At 44.4% G+C, this 23,189-nt stretch overlaps 1 protein-coding gene across 1 annotated transcript in view; it reads left to right on the top strand.

The window, feature by feature from the left end:
* COL5A2 (collagen type V alpha 2 chain) overlaps positions 1-23,189 on the top strand; it is a 191,190-nt gene that overhangs the window by 69,968 nt on the left and 98,033 nt on the right. Inside the window, exons 2-5 of the mRNA XM_084815749.1 lie at positions 13,227-13,462; positions 19,199-19,231; positions 20,016-20,048; positions 22,465-22,518. Coding sequence (XP_084671875.1) covers positions 13,227-13,462; positions 19,199-19,231; positions 20,016-20,048; positions 22,465-22,518 — 356 coding nt within the window. The remainder of the gene's footprint in view (positions 1-13,226; positions 13,463-19,198; positions 19,232-20,015; positions 20,049-22,464; positions 22,519-23,189) is intronic.

The following is a 23,189-nucleotide window of genomic DNA, read 5'->3' as shown; positions in this document are numbered from 1 at the left end:
GCACACATGTTTATTTTGCTATGAGTATACATGCTGGGAAACTAGGAACAATACCAGGTGCCGTGGCCTCTTGCTCTTGTTGGAGAACCTCCAGAAGAAAGGAAATCCGAAGGCTGGAGTGTGGCCGCTGAGAATATGCCTCTCTGTATGCCACAGGTAGGCATCCTGATGCCCACCAGCTGCTTTGGACTACAACTCCCATCATCCCAGACTAATGGCCATGCTGGTTGGGGCAACACCAGGTTGCCTCTCTCTGCTGTCTGCATTTGCTGTTCTAATTTGGCAGATGGAGGGCACCAAGAAGCTGTGCTCAGCTGATCTTAGCGATTGCAATGGGGCAAAGACAAGAGAGGGCAAGCGCATGTTTGCAGTATGCTGAAATGATGTAAAATCAATAATTATTTTACAATGCAAACAATTATTTTTACTGAACAGCTCTTTCCAGTGGTGCACAGTTGTGCTTCATGTGAAACACCTCTCAGAAATATGTGAAACTGAATATTACTTATGTTGCTGTTGCCCTGTTGCTGTTGCCTTATGTTGCTGTTGCCTTATGTTGCCCTTAAGACACTGTGGCTTCTGTTTATAAATTCTACAGAGATGTACTGGATATAGAAGGGATTTTGGGTTATAGAATGGTACCCATCCTATAGCTGGAATCGTACCCAAGGCAACATAACTCCTCCCCCAGCTAGGTTTATACAACCTGGATTACCACTGGAAGCTGGAACAATTTAAAAAAGGCATCTTAAATGCTTAATTTCACCTCTGTCATGTCCTAGCATCTGTTTCAGAAAAAGGTACTGGATCCTGGAAACAGCCAGGCTCCTAGATGGGCTTGTGTGTGTGTGCGTGTGCGCGCTTATTTTATGCGTTAACTTCAGTACAGTGCACAATATCTAGAGTTGTCTCAAAATGATCCTCTTAATTTCGCTCACCTGCATTAGTGGAAGGATTCTTTTCAATGATTTCTTTGGGCTGAAGGGAAGGGAAAAATGATTTTAAGGGTTGAAATAATTTGGAGCTCCTGTGTTTCTTTGACAGGATGGTGCCATTTTGTTTTTATAGAGGTTTTTTTTTTTCCACCAGGTGAATTTGGCATAGGGATAGGAGAACCAGCAATTTCTGAGTTTGCCTAAGTTCTCCAAAAATCACTTTGAAACTCATTTTGGCTCGCTCCCATTTTTGTTTTTGACCCGTTTTTCAGCTCCTTCCAATGGGAAAAGTGCTCAACTTGAACAGGAAAAGTTCACAATTCTGTATGTATTTTTCAAAAGTTTGCACTTTTCTCCCATTGACTAATGTGTGAAAATGGGTTGTTTTTGACAAACGTGCATTTAAAACTGTACTCTCCCCCCCACCCCCGAATGCAATCGCAAATTTGGGAATTTGCAAACATTTCTTGGAAAACAAAACCCCAACACGATCCTGCTTACATTCACATTTCGAATTGCAAATGGGACATGTCATCCCAGAGGCTCAAGTTACAGGAAGCTCAAGTTACAGGAAGCCAGATTCCGGCTGAACACCAGGAAAAACTTCCTGACTGTTAGAGCAATATGACAATGGAACCAATTTCCTAGGGAGGTGGTGGGCTCTCCCACACACTGGAGGCATTCAAGATGAGGCTGGACAGCCATCTGTCAGGGATGCTCTGACCTGGATTCCTGCATTGAGCAGCAGGTTGGACTTGATGGCCTCGTAGGCCCCTTCCAACCTTACTATTCTATGATTCAATGTTTGCATGATTTAGCTGCCTATTCGCTACCTAGCCATGTAAAAGGTATATTATACATTGTATTATTTTATATGGGGCAGTATAAAAAGTAATAAATAAAATAAATAAATACAATAAATGTGCAAAGAGAAACGGATTTCTTGTACATCCCTAATTTGGCATACGTTGCAACTCCATAGCAGTCAATGGCTGTGTACAAAGGATAACTTTTCAGAGTCTTGGGAGTGGGGTATTGTAGTGGGGCACACATTCATTTTTTGTGCCCAGTGATGATCTCTGTTCAAACCAGTTTTGATTTTTTTTTTAAAGCAGAAGAGTGTGTTGTAGATGGCTATCTGTGGGGCAGGCTTCTCCAACCTGGTGCCCTCCCTTCACCCCCCCGCCAGCATGGCCAATGGTCAGGAATGCTGGGAGTTGTAGTCCAAAACATCTGGAGGGCACCAGGTTGGAGAAACTTGCTTCAGGAAGATTACTTAGACTGCCACTCAGGCTTCAATTTCTTTAAGCCCTGGAGCACCAGATGTTTTGGGAGTGGCTCAAATTCCCAAATTGAATGAGAGTCAGATATGTCGTTTCCTCTTGAGCCTCCTGTCAGAACAGAGAGAACTGCAGTGTGAGCTGCGACCAAACTCCTCTCTCGACAAGGGCCTACTCCTGAGCTGGCAATTGAGCTTACTGTGTGGTGGGATCAGTCTTTCTTTTGCGCCGTTTGTGTGGGAATGTGAGCTCCTGGGTGCTACCCAGTGCGTCTTTGACCACAACATTCCTAACCCATTCAGAACAGGCTGGGTTTGGACAGAAGAGGGGGAAACTTTCCACCCCCTGGGTGGATTACTCACCTCCTCTCAGGGATGCTTGGAGAGAACATCTTCTTGGAGGCAATGACTATGGCCAGCCCAGGAACATATCAAATGGCAGCTGGCGACCTCTTGCTGAGCTGAGCTCATCTCCCATAGCTGCCTGGCATGTGGGCAAATTGCCATTTCCTCTCTCGGAATGTGTGTGTGTGTGTGTGTGAAGCTGCTTGCCACTTCAGCAATTTCCTTGCCTTCCCTGAGAAGAAGGGGAATGTGGTTGATAGGTGCTTCTACTCAACCCTTGCTGAGTAGAAGGGAGCATGGAGGGTCACTCCTTTCCTGTACTTAAGAGTAGCCCCAAAGAAAGTAAGAAACCATGTCAGGTTTTTAAAAACCTGATTACAAAAGATTAATTCTTCTGTCTATCAGACACATTGGTATCCCCACATGTTTTAAAACCCTCCCCAAAGGTTTTAAAAAGCATGTAATAGTAGGTATGGAGTGTGGGGCGATTTTCAACGGGGACATATCATACAGGGAGGGGAGGTTTGACCTTTTCCTCCCCAGCTAAACTAAAGCATCAAAATGCATTTTTTTTGAAATGCCCATTTCAAAGCGCACATTAAAAATGTGCATTTTTTGAATGCGACTGCAAATTTGGGAATTTGAGACCATTTCTTGGGAAAAAAGCCTTCCTGCTTGCTTTCAGGATTGCCAACAAGACATGTTCGCATGATTTGTGAACAGGAACAAAATTCTCGTACATCCCTGGTGTGATGCTGTAACATGACATGGAAGTGCATGTGGGGATACCAATATGTCTGAGAGACAGACGCATTAACCTTTGGTAATCAGATTTTATCTCCCTGGAAGTCTAGTAAGGCAGTTGCTCAGCAGACAAGACACCAGCTACAGTTTGCTTCAGATAGGATGTCTCTGTAATTAAGCTGGAGTATTGCTGTTTGCTCACTTGAAAGTATACAAATCTTTATGACCAGGAGGCTCATAAATCATAATTAAGTCAGTAAACACCAAGCTGTGCCCAGGCAATTTCTGAGTGGTTTGATGTGAGAGACTTCAGTCATTTCAGTGAGTGCTTTCCAGGTTAACTCTTCTGCCCAGGTACTCCTACAGATCTACCTCAGAACCCCAGGACATTGCAGAAAATTCTGGGGCATGTTCTAGGGCAACAGTGGGCAGACCATAGATCTCCAGATGTTTTGAACTTCAACTCCCAGCATTCCTGACCATTGGCCATGCTGGCAGGGGCTTTTGGGAGTTGAAGTCCAAAACATCTGGAGATTTTCCTCCTGCCCACCCATGTTCTAGGGTGTACACTAACTTTATGCAGGATCCTCCTAACATCTCTTCCATTGAATTCAACGAGGACCCAAAGTGCTTAACTTTGGTTTAATCATTCCCAGTTTTATCAGTTTCCACTCATCTTAGCAACTATGCTCTCCCCTGCAACCTCTGGATCGGGCACATCTCTCTGAGGTAATCCGTTGGGGGCTGCATGTCTGTGGTGGTGGTGGGGGGCAAGTCAGTGGTGGGCAGAACCAAAGCCCAAAGTGGGTGGGTCATCCCTTTTCTCTCTCTTCCATCTCCTTCTCTTACTGCCCATGCTTTTCTCTCTCTCCCTCTTCTCCCCCGCCCCCCAATGGGGTGGTAGTGAAGGAATAGATGGCTCTTACTAGAGGTCTGAACTGATTGCATACAGAGGGCTTTTGAAATTAGGCTTTGGGCCATGGGAAATCAGGCCAAGGGCCACAGGTTGCCCATCCCTCAATTTTGCATCCCTTACTTTTATTAGTATTTTTTTCTTTTTTTCTTTTTCTTTTCTTTAGATTTTCCCCCCTGCCTTCTCTTAAGGTCCACAGTATTTCCCTATCTCACTGTATTCCTAAGGACAATCTTGTGAGGTAGGCTGGGCTTAGAGTAAATTGCCCAGGTCATACAAATGAGCCAGATGACTTTCCCATATTCAGTTCAATAGATCAGTATACTTCTCCAGTTATGGTGGCAGTGGGGATGGGGGGTGGGGAATGAGGGGATGGCAGATGGGGGGGTCACTGAGGCAACACAGCAGACTTTGGGGGCTGCATGAGGCCTGCAGGCTGTGCATTGTGCACCCCTGCTTCAGAAGGTCCCGTCTATGCGAAGAGGTCTATTTATTTATGTTATTTATTGCATTATATCCCGCCTTTTTTCCTCTTGCAAGGAACCCAAGGCGGCTTGCATTATCCTCGTCCTTTCCATTTTATCCTCACAACAACAACCCTGTGAGGTGGGTTGGGCTGAGAGTCTGTGACTGGCTCAGAGTCACCTAGTGAACTTCCATGGCCGAGTGGGGACTAGAACCCGGATCTCCCGGCTCCCAGTCCAACACTCTTGCCACCACACCACACTGGCTTTTCCTTCTGTATGGCAAATAAGCTAAAGAGGTGAGGTTAAGGAGGAGAAAATTATTTCGTGTTTTATTGTTGCACGCTGCCTTGGGATGTCCACCCTGAAAGGCAGCCAAGGAATATTTTAAATAATGATAATAAAAAAGTTGCTCGCCCAATTGTGCCCAAGAAAGCAACAATTTAGTTGCCAGAAAAATCTCCTGAAGTAGTTATTGGGAGCCTTTAGATCACATCCAGAATCTAGAAACATGAAAGGGACGTGAAAGAAGGGTCAGTATTTGCTTCCCATGTGCTGAACGTTCTCTCAAGAGACCTGACCACAAAGAAGCATTGTCTTGCAAAATGTCAGGAGGAGCCAGAGGACGGGGATAATGAATGGCCATTGACGGTAGGTGGTATTGTTTCACATGAACTGGGATGCTGACAGATGCACGTTAGGCTGTGCAGAAGAGCTCCAGGGTCTGGTTCTGAGATTGGGCCACTTCTCTAAAGTAAGAGAAAACACCTCAAGCCTTAAAGCGTGCATGAGATTTCTTACACACACACACACGATCTGTTAATTTTGTGTTGACGGACGCAGTTCTGACTAAAGGGCTTGTGCTCCCATCCACCCTTTCTGTTGTGACTGGCTGGAATTCACAGGGTGACATCCAACGTCACGTGTGCAGACTTCTGTGCACGGACTGGGACCTCCCCTGCCTCTGCTCCTCCTGCACTGCCTATGTGCCCCCCCCAGTCTGCTCCAATTCTCTACAGCGGATTTTGAGGAGGGGCTACAGAAGGGAGGGGGAATCTGTTCTGCCAACTGTATCTGTTCTGCTAATGGATGGACACCATTGGATCACCCACAGCAATGAGAATCCATTATAGAATGACAAAGGCAGACCAGGAGAGTTTTTATTTAGAAATACTTTAATATAATAACATACTGGAGAACTAACTGAAGAATGTTCTCATTAAGAGAATATGGGCCATGGGCTCTCCTCCTCTTGTTCGCCTCCCTTACTCATTTGTACAGCAATTTTGGTGAGCTATGACTCACTCATCTTGGTAAAAAGCCAAGGGGTAGGTCCCGAGCAAGTGAACGCGGATGCTCAAATGTCAGCGTCAGTCGCTAGCACAAGCATAAGATGTTGTTGTTGCAATCTCTGTTTGGAAAGCGCATGCCCGCTACTTATTTCCTTCAGCATCTCAGCAATGTTGATATTACATTTACTCAGAGAAGTTCCTTTGGCAGCAAGTCAGAATCCAAGAGCAACCCAGTAAGTCCAAAAAGCGGGGGCCTGGCCTGTTTTTTTGGTTCAATGTGCAGATGGTGAGTTTGTTTCATCTAGTTATTAGCTGGCCTTTCCTGCCACCTAGTGGTTGTACGCTGAATTCTTCACATTAAGGAACTGCAGAAATTTTCCACAAGTCTGAGTTCAGTCCTGGGAAATCAGTAGCAATAAATCTGTTACTTTCAAAGGAAATACAAACTATTTTGCCAATTGTAGCAGCTTCATAAAAGGGAAATATTGAGGTCACTTTTATTGGAATATATACGTCTGGATTTTATTTCATATACGTATTTCAGAATTCTTATTCCTTCCATTTTTTTCTTTCTCCTTTTTTCTTTCCTAATACCTGGTCTCATATAATTGAGGGAAGTTAACCTTGGTATCTGTATCTTCATTTCCTTCATTGGTGCAGGAAATGAAGGTTACTCCAAAGGCTTTATGTAACTTTATATGAATAAGTTAACAATTAGGAATTGGTAGAGCTCATACGAGGGAATTTGTTCTTCATCTTGATGTTCTGTAACCCTCCAAAGCCAGGAAATACTGGCTTTCTTTTCAGATGGTCCCAAGCTTCTTGACATGTGAATTGCGTAGACACACACACACACACACACTGTTGTTGTTTATTCAGTCAGTCGCTTCCGACTCTTCGTGACCTCATGGACAAGCCCACGCCAGAGCTTCCTGTTGGCCGTTCCCCCCCCCAGCTCCCCCAAGGTTGAGTCCGTCACCTCCAGAATATCATCCATCCACCTTGCCCTTGGTCAGCCCCTCTCCCTTTTGCCTTCCACTTTCCCTAGCATCAGCATCTTCTCCAGGGTATCCTGTCTTCTCATGATGTGGCCAAAGTACTTCAGTTTTGCCTTTAATATCATTCCCCCAAGTGAGCAGTCTGGCTTTATTTCCTGGAGTATGGACTGGTTGGATCTTCTTGCAGTCCAAGGCACTCTCAGAATTTTCCTCCAGCACCGCAGTTCAAAAGCATTTATCTTCCTTCGCTCAGCCTTCCTTATGGTCCAGCTCTGCAGCCATAGGTTACTACAGGGAAGACCATTGTTTTAACTATGCGGACCTTTGTTGTCAGTGTGATGTCCCTGCTCTTCACTATTTTATCAAGATTTGTCATTGCTCTCCTCCCAAGAAGTAAACGTCTTCTGATTTCCTGGCTGCAGTCAGCATCTGCGGTAATCTTTGCACCTAGAAAGACAAAGTATGTCACTGCCTCCACGTTTTCTCCCTCTATTTGCCAGTTATCAATCAAGCTGGTTGCCATAATCTTGGTTTTTTTGAGGTTTAACTTTTACTTGGTTTTTTTGAGGTATATATACATACACACACACACACACACAGAGCGAGAGAGAGAGAGAGATGAAATTTTAGCTTTCAAAAGGCATATGTGGCAGTATATTGTATTGCTGCATACATGCAATAAAGCTGCTGAATACATGTGACCTTAAGATAACACTGGTTGTGTGTAAAGCTAAGGCACCCGAGTCTGGCACTTCAGGACGTTTACACTGAATTCTTTGGTAAGACTTGGCATACCCCTGGCATAGAGCTCTTTTCCAACATGGCTAGTAGGTGGAAGCTTCTGGTAGCTCAGGTCCAAAATAAAACCTAGCTGCAATGCTTGTTGTAACCATTGGTTGAAACAATAACAGCTTTATTATCAAAACTAGTGGCTCGTCTTTCTGGTATGGAATCCATCTTCATACAGCCAGGAGTGGAACCTCTCATTTTCAAAAGTCCTGTTACTGAAGGTAGAGTGCTGCCATGCGTTCTATAGCATGCCTCAGGGAGGATAAGGCTATCAATGGCTACTAGTTATGAGGGCTATGTATTACCACCAGTAGCAGAGGCAGTATGCCTCTGAATGCCGGTTGCTGGGGAACAACTGTGGGAGAGAGATTTTACTCATGTCCTAATTGTGGGCTTCCCACAGACAGCTGGTTGGCCACTGTGTGAACAGAATGCTGGACTGGATACACCTCTGGTCTGATCCAGCAGGGCTCTTCCTATGTTCCTATGTGTAGAGTATGCTGTATTTTATTGTCTTATGAACTGATGTAAACTGCTCAGAGAGCTTCAGCTAGTGGGTGGTATAGAAATGAAATAAATAAATAAATAAAATAGATTAGGGATGGACAGAAGGTAGATCTGGATCTATTGGCAGATCTCTGGGTGGTTTGCGATAGAACTCAGGTGGCCAGTTGTCCTACATTATAGAGGACAGTCCTCTATTTTGGAGAGCAGGCAGAAGACAGTCCTGTGTTTGAAGATGTCCTCTATTTGATGGACTGACCAGTCCATGTCTGTTTCAAAGTCAAACAACCACAAGGAGGGAGAGCTGGTGAAGTTGCCCATCGCACAGGTAGCCCCTGGACAGCAGACTGAGCAAGCACACAGGTCACCTGGTCACAGTCTTCCCCACTGTGGTGAGATGTCTTGCATTTCCATTTAAATTATAGTAATTATTTCTAAATTTACATCTATACTTATAAAAATGAACACAGCCAAGTGTTATGCAAATCTATATTTTCTCTTTGCCTTCTTTTTTGGTGATGCAATTCTTCTTTTCTTTTTTTTGGCGATACGTAAGTAGCCATCCTAAGTAGATGAATAGAGATTTCTTATGCCCTGTTGCCTGGCAGTGGCAGCAACAAAATGGCTCCCCTCCCCACCTTAAATTATACTGCTGAAATGAAGAAATCAAGAGTGGAAGTTCTGTGTAGAAGGACTGTGAGCTCGATTCAGTTCTGGTACTCGAAAGCACATTCATGGGCTCAGCATTCTGTAATTCTAGGATGTCTTTTGTACCAGGCTGTCAGGGGTGTTTCTGAGTGCAGGGAGTGGGATAGCAGTTCAGATTCTGAAGGAGAACCATCAGACATGGGGGAGGTGTTTTCCCAGGCTAGTCCAGATATGAGTAGACCTGCTTCTCAGGTTACAAATGTACAGATGGCTGAGCTTGAGGGTCCCTCTTCACCCCTCCCCATGAGAGGCAGTGAACAGTAGGAGGCGGGGTTCGGGGAGGATGACCTAATAGATGCCAGACACAGGCGCAGAGCAAAGAGAGAGAAGGCAGGGATGGAACTTAGATGGTCTACCCGGTTGGCCTTGCATGAGAAGCTGAGCTTAGAGGCCTCACAAGAAGAGAGGGACCTCCCCCACTTAAGTTAGGCTAGCCAGACCGCCTCCCTCTTCAAACGGCGGGCAACTCTCATAAATTCCATTTGAATCCCCTGAAGGCATTCCTTTGTAGGTGGAGAGTCTCTGAGAATTTGCATCTGTATGACCCTGTGATGTGATGGATTAAAAGCTGTAGACTGAAGCCTCTCATCTGTGTATGTTTGGGCACTGAAGTAAAGTGAGGGCTAAGGGAATCCTGACACAGGCTGTGGTTGAGGAACTCAGGGTGCCAGAAGCCTGAAGTCTGCCTTCTAGTGGTGTGGAGTGTCTTTCCCTTCTGAGAGAATACATGGGCTGATGCAGTCCTGGGCTGAGACTGAAAGGCATGGACATCCCGTGCTGGTAGGATTCTGTTGAGGTGCCAAACTCTCCATAGAACGAAAAGGGTACTTTTATACAAACCTGAAAATGTCGGTGAGACCTCCATTGCATAGACTCAGTTTGCAAAATCTTGGCATAGCAGGGGAAGGTGAACTACTGGTGAAGAGGGAAATGCGTAGCACAGTTAGGCAGGGCTGGGCCTGGTATGTGATGCGTCACTTTGTGATTTATTTGAAGAAAAGACAGAGAACCTCTTTAACTCAGAAATCTCTTTTCCTGTTCTGAACAACTTGGTCCCCTATGGAGGGGATACATTAAGCAATACATAGCCTATATTCTGAACATCTGGTGGGTGAGGATGGGAGGCTTCTTACATATGTGAGACAGTGCATTAGGTCCTGCACATGAGGAAGAAGTGGGTGGGAAAGGTGTCCACAACAGCTCCACACTATTCCAAGCGGATCATTTGCCACATAGCAGTTGTCTTTCTTTCATGCTGGTACCATTTCTTCCCAAGATCAGGAGTCAAAGATTTGTATCCAATGGGTTGTATCCAGTTTTAGACTAACTTCATCTCAATGGGTCTACTCTAAGTAGGACTAACATGGGATGTTGTTATATCAACTCAGGTTAGGCATCCAACCCCAATCATTCAAGCCAGAAGATCAGTTTTTGTTCTGTGAGCTAAGGAACGAGTGTGGGTAGGCAATAGTTAATGACACATCTGTTTCATTTCTCCTTGCCTTGAGATTGGCAAAATGACTTTACTCGAGTTAGGGATACAAAGTTTAAATTCTCCAGTATATACTCACAGCTAATGCCTTTGTTACTCTGTTCACAACTGGTTTGCATTATAACAAATAGGTCAGCTGACATTGTACCGTGTTTCTTCATCTTCAGACTTCCTTGTCATCTATCTATCTAATCATCCATCCATCCTGAGGAGCATGATTATCTCTATGGGAAGAAAATGGGAGTGGGCCTCAGGTTTTTGCATTCAGTCCCCCATTCTCTTCCTCCTCACTGTGAGGTGAAATGAATGCCTGAACCAGAAGATCATGTACTTATCTGAGCCTAGGAACCCGTCTTTGAAGAAATGCTTTAAAGAGGCTTTGAAGAGATGCTTTAAAGAGAATGTTCCAGCCACAGACAGATCTTTCAGTTGGAGTGTTCTCTTCTCCTTGCCAGGGCTGGCTGAAAATGTTTTACCACTTGGGGTGGACCCCCACCCCTTTCTGCTTTTTCCTTCCTCCCCCCACGAGCACTAGAGCAATTCACCTGACATTTACTGCTGCTTCTGCTCCAGGCAGCCATAGGAGTGCTTTTATTTCAACCGTTTCCCCCACAGCAGCAAAGCAGTGGCCTCACTCTTGCAGCTAGGTCCAGAGCCTTCTCAGTTCTTTCCCAACAATCCCTTGCTTTTTTGAGGAAAAGAGCAAGGCATTCTGGGGCACGTCCTGCGAAAGCACCGGACTCTGCTACAGGAGTGCTGCTGCTTTGCCACTGGGGGAAAATTTTTTTAAAGTATTTTTTTCTTTTGGGGGGTGGGGAGCTGCACCAAGGCAGTGGCAGAGCGATGGCAGAGTCTGGGTGGTGCCATCTCAGGTCTTGCCCTAATGCCATGCCCTCTTAGGAAGGATATAGGCATCCTTCCTCAGAGAACAAGAAATTGGGATGAGATTCGAGAAGGTGTCATCCACAGTCTAGGAGTGCCATCATTGTTGCTTTGCCACAGTGGGAATACTAACCGTTTTTCCAGCCGTGACAAAGCGACGGCAGTGCCCCTAGTCTGGTGGGTGGTGGCAGGTGGCAGCAAAAGCAGGAGGAAGGTCCACGCTTGTTCTGCCTGTCCCAGTCCACCTCCTGACACAAAGGCTCCCCTTGGCTCATGATAGAGCTGACCCTGTGTCTTGTTGTGAGAAGATCAGGTGTTGGGAGTGCATGGGACCAATTCCAATTCTCTCTGAAGGAAGACAATCATGTTTGAAAAGGCATAAAGTCCCACTGGATTCAATGAGACATCAGAGGATGTAACTTATTTTGGGCTGTATTCATAAAGTATTACATGTCCCATTTGTATCTGACTTGAAAGATTTTCATGTATGCCTTTCTTGGGGGCGGCGGGGAGGAGAAGAGAAATCATATTGATAAAAGATGTCCATGTTAGTCTATTGCTGCAAAAACAACAAAGTGCCTTGTGGCGCTTCAAAGACTAAGAAATTTATTATGGCATGAGCTTTCGTGGACTGTAGCCCACTTTATCTGATGCACAAAGTATTATTCAGGTTTATATACAGTACATAAGATGTGGAGGCAGCACCCTATGTACCGTATTTAAAACTGAAACTCTCTATAACACCCCATACATCAGGTGAAGTATGCTATGGTCCACAAAAGCCTATTTCTTAGTCTTTAAGGTGCCACAAGAGTATTAGTCATATTTATAAAGGTAGTCAAATAATACAGTATAAGAACTGGTGCAGTTCGGAGGCTAAAAGGCAGAATTTGGAGCTGGAAGATCAGGCAAGTTTCAAGCTCTGCTTTGTGGACTTCTAAGATGCTCTTGTTTAAATCACTGCCATCCAGCTTTATCCTCCAGCTTTAGATGACGGTGATGATGATTTAATTACAATTGCTCTAATTCACAGGAAAAAGATGTGCAGGGAGGGCAGGGCAAACTGAGTGAGTGCAATAAACCATGCCATTGGCTTTTAGGTATGCCCAATGCTTCGTGTGTGTGTGTGTGTGTGTGTGTGTGTGTATAAAAGCATGCTCTGATTTCTAGCCCAATGCTTTTATTTTGATGCGCTGAACTGGCAGTGAACATAGCTGTGCTACATTTGCATTACTGCCAGCATATTTTGACAAAGCCTGGTTCATGCCTGCACTCAAACTTGCTATTAAATTGCTAGTTGAGCTTCTTAGGTTTTCATTTCCCCTCCCCCTGAGAGTGAAGGATTTGCTTGAAAAACAGCCCGATGTCTTTTTGACTCAGCCCAACGGAGCAGAGTCAAAAGAGGGCAAGTGGGTTTTTTTTTTCATGGAATATACTGTACATGAAAGGTTTTCACCAGTTTAGGAAGCTGCTTGTTTCATCTGTTGGAGTGGATATGCATCCTCCTGTTTGTATGACCAGAGTCTGTCTCGTGCAGCTCTGTAACGGCTTGTTTGCGCCTCTCACTTCTCCCACTTCATTGCCAAAGAAGTGGGTGCGCATGTGTGTGGCACAGGAGGACCCGCGTGCCGTTTCTGTGCTGCCGCCTGTGCACACAGTAGCATCACTGTCACATCAGTGTGCTTGATGGCTCCCAGCCGCTGTCCTGGCTGCAAACTACAGTGCCGCGGAGTGGATTCCTTTGCATGGTTGGGTCAATGGCACTGTGAAGAGGTGCTCTAAATCATGAGGGGCTTTCATTTCATTGCATTGCCAGCTTTTTCTTATGTGCCATCGTATGAAGCAACTTACATTGCCCTCTGTTCTTTTCCCTCCAACTAGATCTAGATCCTGAAGAGGTACCCTGCACTCAGAGAGGTCAGGTGTATCTGAACAGGGATATATGGAAACCTTCGCCATGCCAGATTTGTGTCTGTGACAACGGAGCCACTCTTTGCGACGATATCCAGTGTCTCGATGTGTTGGAATGTGAAAACCCAGAGGTGCCCCCTGGAGAGTGTTGCCCTATGTGCCCAAACACGGCTCGCAATGGTGTTGAAAGTGCTATCGGTAAGACTGCTTTAAAACTGTTGAGAGATCGGGCTTAAACAGAATAATCTGTAATAGCCTCGCCTGGGCTTTTGCCCTAGCCTGAATCAAATGTGGCATAAGAGAGGAGCGCTTGTACAGCCCACCGCCACGCCTGAAACATAATTAGTGATGCAGCTGTATGACTTTATGATTCATTCCAAAAGGAGATGACTGAGCCACTTGGATGAGTGGAGGGACGGAGAAATCAGTTGCCAGTTTCTCATGTGTTCGCTCATAAGTCCATTCCCTCATGTTTCTGCGAATCTGTGAATTAAAAACAAATCTGTGCAAAAAATAGCATTTAAATATGTATTTTTAAACACATTTTCTCCCCAGATGCCAGTTTCTAAAAGTATTGCTCTCCAGAGACACATTTCAAAAATGATTTTGATTAGGGATGGACGAATCCATCTCTTTATGATCCTTGTCAGTTTCACATGCATTCAGTCATTAGTCCTTTCCATCCCATTTTCAATGGTTTAACAAAAAACACATGAAAAGTAGCACTTAAATTGTACATTTCTCCCCTAAAATATGTACTTACTCTTGAGTAAGCACTGTAGAAACATTTTGGCCATGGGGAAGCACTCCATGTTAGCTTCATTTCCAGCTAGTTACAGAGAAGCAATGCTTCAGCAGTGCTAAAGGGCTCTAGTAGGGAAGCCACTAGGCGCCATTTACATGGCACCGTTTTCACCCTTCACTCCATCGCAGCTGCACAGCATTTCAGCTTTGAATTAGCTTCTACTGGGATACACTCACAATTTACTGCACACTTCCGTAACAGACTCCACCGTGCCCTCTTTTTTTGCCATTATACTTCATTGTGCAGTGTGCAGTCCCATGAGTGTGGGAGTGTGACGCTTCCTTGCCCATTTTGTATTTTAGGGGCTTTGCTGTGTCTTTCCATCCCTCGTTAGGTAAAAAGTGGGTGTTCTATGTCCCTTCATTTCCACGCCATCTGTCAGTTCCCCAGTCTGAGACACTTGTGATGCTTCGCAGTCACAGGTGTGAGCGGTACGTGCCTACCCATCACTCCGAAATGGTGGCAGAAGCAAAGTTGGTCCTCCCCCAAGACCCCCCCGACCCTTAGGCACTGAGTCTAAAAGCAACCGTTGTGAAGATACGAAGCTGCAGAAATGTGCGGAAGTGCGATTAAATAAATGAAAATGCCTCTCTGTGCCTCTGTAACTGCGCGGCTGCGAAGGGATGAGGGGAGTAAAGGGGCGTCACAGAGTGACACAAGCACTACACATGCCTACAACATGCCCGCTGCAAAATGCGAAGTCGGTTTGGGGAAGTGACAGATGGCTCGCAACCGCAGGAAACCCGCAGCAAACGAAAAACACTGCAGCAAAACGCCTCCTTGGAAATCCGCATTTTCCAGGAGAAAACCACAATGGCTGTAAAGTGGCGACTGCATTGTATGTCGTGAGGGACCTCGACTCACAGCCGCCCTGGAGTAAAAGGCTCGTGTAGATGGGGCCCTAGTCAGACTATTGGCAGTAGTACCACTGTTCGTTCGAGGCAGGGAGTGGGGAGTGGACAGGTCTAAATCTAGTCCTCTGTTTCCCTCCTCCCATTCCCTAATCTGCAATAGGGGCAGTCTAACTGGAGTGTGTATGTGTAGCCCTAGAATATCTATTTAAAACTGATTTTCTCCACTTTCAAACATGAAAAAACTGTCAGTAATAGATCAGTCAAACTGAACCAATCAGTACTTTCTTCTAAAATTCAAAGCATATAATTTCAGTGTTTTAAAACAGAAAAGTTCTGTTCAACTTTTAAATTGCTGTTTGGTGATACCGTTCATTTCCGTTGCATGCCCAGAGAAACATAAACTGGAATTACCACTAATTGCAAAAGAAGGAACCTATAGCGGGAGGAAATCGTTAACATTCCTTCATACTGGAAGCAAGCCAGACCACACTTACAGCTCAATCCTATGCATGTCTACTTGGAAGAAAATCCCATTGAGTTCAATGGGACTTACTCCCAGGTGAGTCTGTATAGGATCGCAGCTTGAGCATGTTTGACATGTGCTGGAAAGCACCTAACGTGTGCTGTGATTTTTTACTCCAGAGTATTGTGACTTCTGAAAAGGTCACAAAAAGAAAAGAAAAGATGTAGAGTTATTTGTCATTTAGATTAGTGTTGATGACTTGGCATATGAAGAAAGGGCGTAGAGTTGGTTGCTGTATAATTAAGCAATAAGACCAGACATGACATGCTTTAATAAGCAGATGGAACATGTCTGGAGTGCATTTAGGAGTTTTCAGGCCAAAGGCTGAATATCTCACTCACTCACAAAACTGGAAAAAAGGTACTGCAGAAGCTGCAGAGTGCCTGAATGTCCTTCAATGCATCAGTCTATGTTCTGGCTAAGGATTAAGTTTATATTAGAGTCTGAGTTTACAGCTGGGCATTTGCTAAAAATTAGCATGCATATGCTTGATGAGCAACCCTTCTCCAGTCAGCTGTAGCTGTTGTGAAGTCAGATAAAATGATCACAGGAGACATTATTTAGGCAGTATTTTTTATTATTCATTCTTGCTATCAGACCTTTAATTTCATGCAATAGCCCATTAGCTCTGAATAGCTAAAGTCAAAATATTTGTGTTGAAGGAAGGTTTTGAAGACAAGCAAATAGGAGATAAACAGCACAATCCTATGTAGGAGAAGAGGAGTGCATCTGTGAAATAAGCAACATAAAATTCTGCATTCCTGAAATATGACACATCTCTTCCTACATCGTGCATTAAGCAATTTCCCAGCTTCTTCCATAGCTCTTCTCTGTTGCCACTTGCCACTCTGTCCCCTTCTACCTTAGCCACTTTGTTAGCTCCTTTCTTGACAGCAGAGTAATACACAGGGCTCCTCAGGTTTGTGTGAGGTTTTTCTGAAATTTTCCTTGACCACTCTCTTCCTTTCCTCCTTCATACCTCTTTCATAAGAAGAGTCATTCAGGACCACACCAAAGCCTCTCTAGTCCAGTATTCTGTTCCCACAGTGGCCAACCAGATGCCTGTTGGAAGCCCACCATTGGGACACGAGTTCAGTGGCACCCTACCACTCCTGTTCCCTACAAACTGCCTTTGATATTGGAGATAATATATAGCCATTATGACTAGTAGCTATTCTCCATTTCCTCAGGCTTATATTTCTTCCAAGCATTTCCCCCCTCAAGAGCCTACTTGCCTATTCTTCCTTGCTTCCTTCAGCCAACCTGCCTCTTAAACCAGTTCCCAACCCCCAGCCTCTAGGATCTCTGCCTCCCAAGTACTCCTGTCTCTGTTCTTTTCCTTCCTGTCTGTGTCATACAGCTGTCAGTAGCAGCTAGCCAGGGAGTGTCAAAATCTCTCTCCTCCAGCAGTTGAACTCATACTACAGATGTGGCGGCACTGGATAAAGTGGTATAAATTGTGAGGTTGAGCACTTCCCTGTTCTGACCTCTATGGCATACTGTTCTCTGCGTGCACTCATATCACAGTTGACGCACAGACACACATGGGATCCTCCAACTTGTATGACCAGTGGCCATAACTTCAAACATTACAAATACCAATTAATCATGTGTAGTTTGTAACATATGATGACTCTACAGGGATGGAAATTACTGTGTATACAAGTGCTGGGAAGCCATCTGAATTAACGTATTTTGTTTTATTCCCCTTTTTCCAGGTAGAGGACAGAAGGTAAGCTTTGTTTTTTTTTTTAAATAGTTCCCTCTATGCTCCATCCTTTATTGGTTACAATAATGTTTAGTGATTACAAAACATTGTGATGATAATTTCAAGAAACTTCAAGGTCCTGTAAATACCAATTCTCTTAAAAACTCATGAACTTGCAAGAGCAAACATCATCCCCCCCCCCCCCCCGCTCATCTTTCACAGAACCTTCTGGCTTTAGGTCGATACTAAAGACTGCTTAGAAAGCCAAGAATAGGTGATAAAAAGCCTAACCCTAAAATGGATGCAGATTTATATGCTGTGCTATTGTAAGGACTGTGCAGGACCAGACGGTTAGAAGTACTGTTGCTTGTGGGTTTTCTAAGCTCACCAGGCACTGCAGGCAGGAACTCATAGCACGTGGGAAGAAGTCTTTACAATGCCCAGAAGCACGAAGCACCCATTCTGATTTATATTTATTTATTTAGGGCATTTTACACCCCACCCTTTGGTAAATGCTCTGAGGGTAGCTGACAATAAGAGAACTAAAATAATAAAACATATTATAACAACAACATAATAAAAAGCAGCAGTGGAAATTTAAAAAGTGAGCATCACAAAGCAATTAACAGCAAGTTCAATGGATGTTTTTAAAAGCCTGAGAAAATAAAAAGGTCTTCAGCTGGTGCTTGATGCAGGGTGGCCAGGTGTCCTGCTTTACAGAGGACAGTCCTCTATTTGAAGGTCTGTCAGAGGATATTCCTCTGTTTGAAGGGCTGTCCAGTCCAAGTCAGGTTTAAAGGTAATGACCATAAGAAACCATAAGAAGGGAAAGCAGGGCCCTTGAAGGTGACCATCAACAGCATCTGGGCAGCAGATTGAGCACATAAGTCACCTGACCACAGTCTTCCCCACTCTGGTGAAATGTATTGTATTTCTCTTTAAATTATAGTAATTATTTGTAAATTTGCATCTATACATATAAATAAGCATATGCAGTTTTTGTACAACCCTGTGTCCTTTTGTCCCCCCTTTTTTTGCCTACACATCCTCTTTTTTTGCAATGTGTAACTGGCCATCCTATGCTTGAAGGATATTAGAGTGGGCGCCAGGTCGACCTTCTTGGGGAGAGCATTCTAAAGACAGGGTGCCACAGCTAAGAAGGCCCTTTCTCACCCAGTCAGAACCCACCTGAATTCAAAGAGCAGCAGGGGGTGGGGGATCTGGAGGAAGGCCCCTGACAAAGATCTCAGTACATGGTGAAGTACATGCAGTGACAGTCTGTCAGATATCCAGGTCCTAAGTCATGGCAGCTGCAACTATGAGCTTTTCTACACAAGGTATTTATTCCTTACTCAAAGTTGTTCATGGGTTCTTTAAACAATATCATAACCCTCCAGGTTTGCTTCTGTTTTTAAGAACACTTTCTTGGTTTGTTTTTTAGAGTGGGGGAAAACAGAGTATTATTTGTGAAAGCAAAAGAAATTGTATTTTCCTACTTGTGTAATTGCATTCTTCCACTATAGTGCAGTGCCACCTAGATGTTATGTAGCAGAAAAGCAGGAAATGCAAAGCTCTTTATGTAGAGCTTGGATCTTAATTCTACAATGAAACTGAAAGTAGATACAGTGGATTAACAGCCTTGTGTGGAAAAGCCCTATGTTAGTAAAGGTACATGTAAAAGGGGGCCAGTTTTCCTAGGCTGTGCTCTGTCTGTGGAACACAGATTGCTACCTGCATTCTTTTTCAAGGAGAAAAAAGCAGGAACCAGAAAAACTCCACACAGTGTGCTTGTTCCGCCTTGCAACAGAGTTACCCTCAAACATATCCATGACCGAGGTATAAGAAATGGTATAGTGCTGATTTAGCATTGTCTTCAGTGCCAAAAGATATCAGCAGGTTTTCTAACCATCTGGGAAGGCTTTTTGTTTTGTTTTCACCTTTGTATGATCATGTCATCATATGTTTCATGTGGGATGTGAAACGTACTTTCTCAGAAAGAATCTTCTGTAATTTTCTACTGTTAGAGGTTCACTTTTGTTTCCTACCCTGCAGGGTCAGAAAGGAGAACCTGGAATTGTGCCAGTGGTAAGTTCTTGTTTGCTTTGCATTTTGCTTTTCACTGACAAGCACTTTTAGAAGATGCAGTATGTAAAGCAATTATTTATTTGTTTACATATTAAATCATTAGGGCACAAACCTATCGATTGCACCTTCAGTGATCAGAAGCCCCCAAGCTCGGAGGCATCCAATCATCCCGTGCAGGGCGGGAGCAGCGGCCAAGGCGATCTTCGCCTCCCCATCCTCCCGCCCTGCAGATTTCGCTAGATGGGCTTCTTAAGCCCGTCTAGCAGGGGTGCTTTGGAGGACGAGGGAAGGATGCTGTCAGAGTCTCTTCACCCTGCGATCCCTCCCAGCAGTCTTCATTCACCCTACTTTCTCCCCCTGGGCGGTGGTGCAGTTTAGTCCCAGAAAGACAAGGCAGGCAAATTGACAGCAGTGATATGGAGGAGGAAGAGGGGCAGGAAGAGGAAGAGGCTGCTCAGGGAGGGCATTTTGCCCAAGGGACTCCCAAAACCTGGAGCCAACATTGACTGGTGTGTATGTGTGCAGGTTGTGTGAGGTGTGTGTGTGTGTGTAATCCAACAACTGACACAAGTTTTCACTTGGAATATTAATTTTCCATTTCCCCTCTTTTGCTTCTCTGAAGAAAACCTGTGGAAATGTTAATGGAAGCTGTCATAATTTTAGCCAAATCCTTGATTATCGAGGAATAATACCCAAGAGTTAATGTTCTTGCAAATAATCATGATGGTATGTGTATTACCAAGTCCTGGTGTGCTATGAATGCTTACCTATTCTCTTTGCGTAGGTTACAGGTATAAGAGGACGGGCTGGACCAGCTGTAAGTAAACACTACCTCCAGTATACTTCGAAGAATGCCAAATACTCTCCTAGTATTGAACTACGTTTTAGTGACTCCTTTAGGGTGCAATCCTCTGCGTGTTTAGGCTGAAAAATGTCCTGCAGTTCCCAGGATGCTCCAGGCAGCCCTGCTGGCTGAGATGTGCTGGGAATTGTAGGGCTTTTTCCTGTCTAAACATGCAGAGGATTGAGCCCTTAGTCTCTCTTTCACAAATCTGTATGTAACAGGCATGTTCTTCTTATGTTGGGCAGCTACGCTAATCTCTTCCTTTCCCAGTTGCTTATTACGTCTTATTGCATGGTGAACATCCAGGCTACAGATTTTAGCCATATGATTGTTACTGCTTGCTGTCGTAGAATCATACAATCATAGAATAGTAGGGTTGGAGATCTTGCATTTAACTTTGTCTATCTTCATTTCCTATTGTTCTTCCTTAAATGTAGACTTCGTATATAATAAATCAGAAAGGCTTGGCTTGTTTCTGTGCTCTCCCCCCCCCCCCCCCGTGATATCCCACGTGCAAGTTTAGCCTCTCAAATGCAAGTGCATGTTTGCATTTGAAAAACACATGGGAGAATAAGTGTGGGGAGTTGCAGCATGAGACCAGCAGGTGGGGAAAAGAGTTAAGCACCCCCTTCTCACCCTGTGCACCTGTGCCCCAAATATCCCCCTCCCAAAGTAGCTTTTCTCTAACAAAAGCAGCCAACTAGGTTTCATTGCATGCATTTGCATGTAACAGTTAGTCCCACCCTGAGTAGCGATAATGGAAGAGCCCAGATCCAGAGTCAGGAGAAGAATAGCCATTAGTGTGCATGCACAAAACAGAACTATAGAAGACTGCTCAAAATGGTGAATCTTCTAGTCCTCTGAATAAAGGAGCTTTTCCCCAAAGGTAAATAACCAGTATGCTGGTCCAGAAATAGTCATATACTTCAGTACACATACCTGTTCCACAATTTTTTGGGGAAAAAATCAGTTTAGGGAGCTGGCATCTTGTCCTGGTCTGATGCTGAAGCGTGGTTTTGGAGACATTCTACTTGAAACCCAACAGTGAACTTTTAAAGTTAAGCCAAGCCATGGTTCAGCCTTCCCCCACCTGGTGCCCTTCAGATGTTTTGGACTTCAGCTTCCATCAGCCCTACTCAGCCGAGCCAATGGTCAGGAATGCTGGGAGTTGTAGTCCAACACTTCTGGAGGGCACCGTGTCAAGGAACGCTGCCATAATTCATGGCAGTGGTTTCCCGTATCATCTCCTTTGCTAAAGAACTTCTGTCCATCTGCCACAGAACTCTCGCTCAAAACTGAAGATTCTGGAGCATATTCTAGGGCAGGAAGCAGATCTCCAGGTGTTTTGGACTTCAACTCCCAGAATTCCTGACCATTGGCCATACTAGCAGGGGCGTCTGGGACTTGGTCCCAGACATCTGCCTTTTGCTCCCTGTTCTAGGGCACACGGTTATTTCATGCCGAGGCCAGCCTTGTTAGAATTCACTAGTGTCCTGCATATGGATGGGCAGATCTATCAATCTTGGTCTTGCGGAGATCATTGTTTTTTTTTTTTTTTAGGTCAATCTCATTCTGTGCCTTTCTGCATGAGCTTGCAATTTTGTTTTTGTTTTAAACCCCCCACCCCCGGAAATTCGTACTTTTTCCATGTGCATTTTTCATAATGCATGCTTTAATGTATGCCTTTTGTGTGAATTTCTAAAGGTACACATTTTTCCAAGTCCTTTATTTTTATTTATTTATTTATTTATTACATTTCTATACTGCCCAATAGCTGAAGCTGTCTGGGAGGTTCACAATGTACTTTACATTGCTGAAACGCTGCTTTGTGCACACTTTTCTCAAACATACTTTCCCCTAATAGGCACATGTTTTGCTGTGCATTTCCCCCCGAGATGAGTGCTATTGGAAAGCTCACAAAAATGCGGATTTTGGAATGCAACCTTGTCTCATCTCATTAAAAGGCTTGGGGGTTGGGGGGAGGTGCAAATTGGGTAAATCCATAAACAATTCAGTGGAATGAGTATCTCCCCCATCACTAGTCCTACATGATGACAGCAAGACCTATTACAGGGGGAGATTAACGGTGGTGGGCACGCTGCCTTTCCTGGAAGTTTATCTGCCACTACTGATCTTCTCATTGACAAGCCCCTGCTAAGGAACCCCAAGGGCACCCTGGAACACAGCTAGAAAATCACTAGGGCAATGCTGTCAGTCACGGAGTATCAGTGTTTGTGATATCAAATGAAAGCAGCATCAACTTGACCGACTCAGTCATTCCAAACTTTTGAAAGAGATAATTATTGACATCTTAATTTCCAAAGCTATTGTCATTGTATTTATTTCAAAACAGAGTGAATGTCCATAACTGCTCTAATCATTGTTTTAGGGACCTCCAGGATCGCAGGGACCAAGAGGAGCTCGGGGTCCAAAAGGAAGACCTGTAAGTTGCTAAATGTTCTTTCAGGGATCTTATTTGATAGATTGTTATATGCTCCTCATGCCTTTGAGGGGTGAGAAAATCCAGTACTATTCAGGTTTGGCTTCCTTTGGGGAGGGGAGATCACTGGAGACGTATGGCTTCTTGTCATGTTTGGTTTATTTACAAATATAAATGTAGGGCATAGGTGAAGCCCAGTAAGCACTCTTAGCAGGCAGTAAATCCAATGTCCACATCAGTTCCTCAGAAAGGGCTACCTGTACCCCCCAAGGTGCCTTCCAACCTCACAGATCTCCTCTCTCTCTCTCTCAGTCTCTCTCTCTCTCAATCTCTCTCTCTCTCTCCTCCCCTACCCCCATTTTCTGTCTCATCCAAACTGTGTTTCTTTCACACACAGAGCTTAGCTGTCTAGGAGTATGGAGACGGATGAGTCATTTCCCCCAAATAGCTTTCACCTTCCAGGGATTATCAAGAGACCATCCTCCAATAGTTCCCATAAAGAGACATCTGCTCCCATCCTGGGCAATTTAATATAATTTCCCTAACAAAAGATATGTCTGGCAGCATTTGGTCAGTATTCATAACACCATAGATAGTGTTATTATTTATTTGAAAAATATTTAGACTGCTCTTTATCTAAAACTGGATTCCAGGGCAGTATACAAGTATAGAAG

The sequence above is a fragment of the Heloderma suspectum genome, chromosome 1, assembly GCF_057233095.1.
Source record: "Heloderma suspectum isolate Gila_16-S chromosome 1, 16-S_ref, whole genome shotgun sequence".
Classification (NCBI taxonomy): Eukaryota; Metazoa; Chordata; class Lepidosauria; order Squamata; family Helodermatidae; genus Heloderma; species Heloderma suspectum.
Note: the sequence above shows the minus strand (reverse complement) of the source record. Positions and strands in the feature narration are given on the sequence as shown.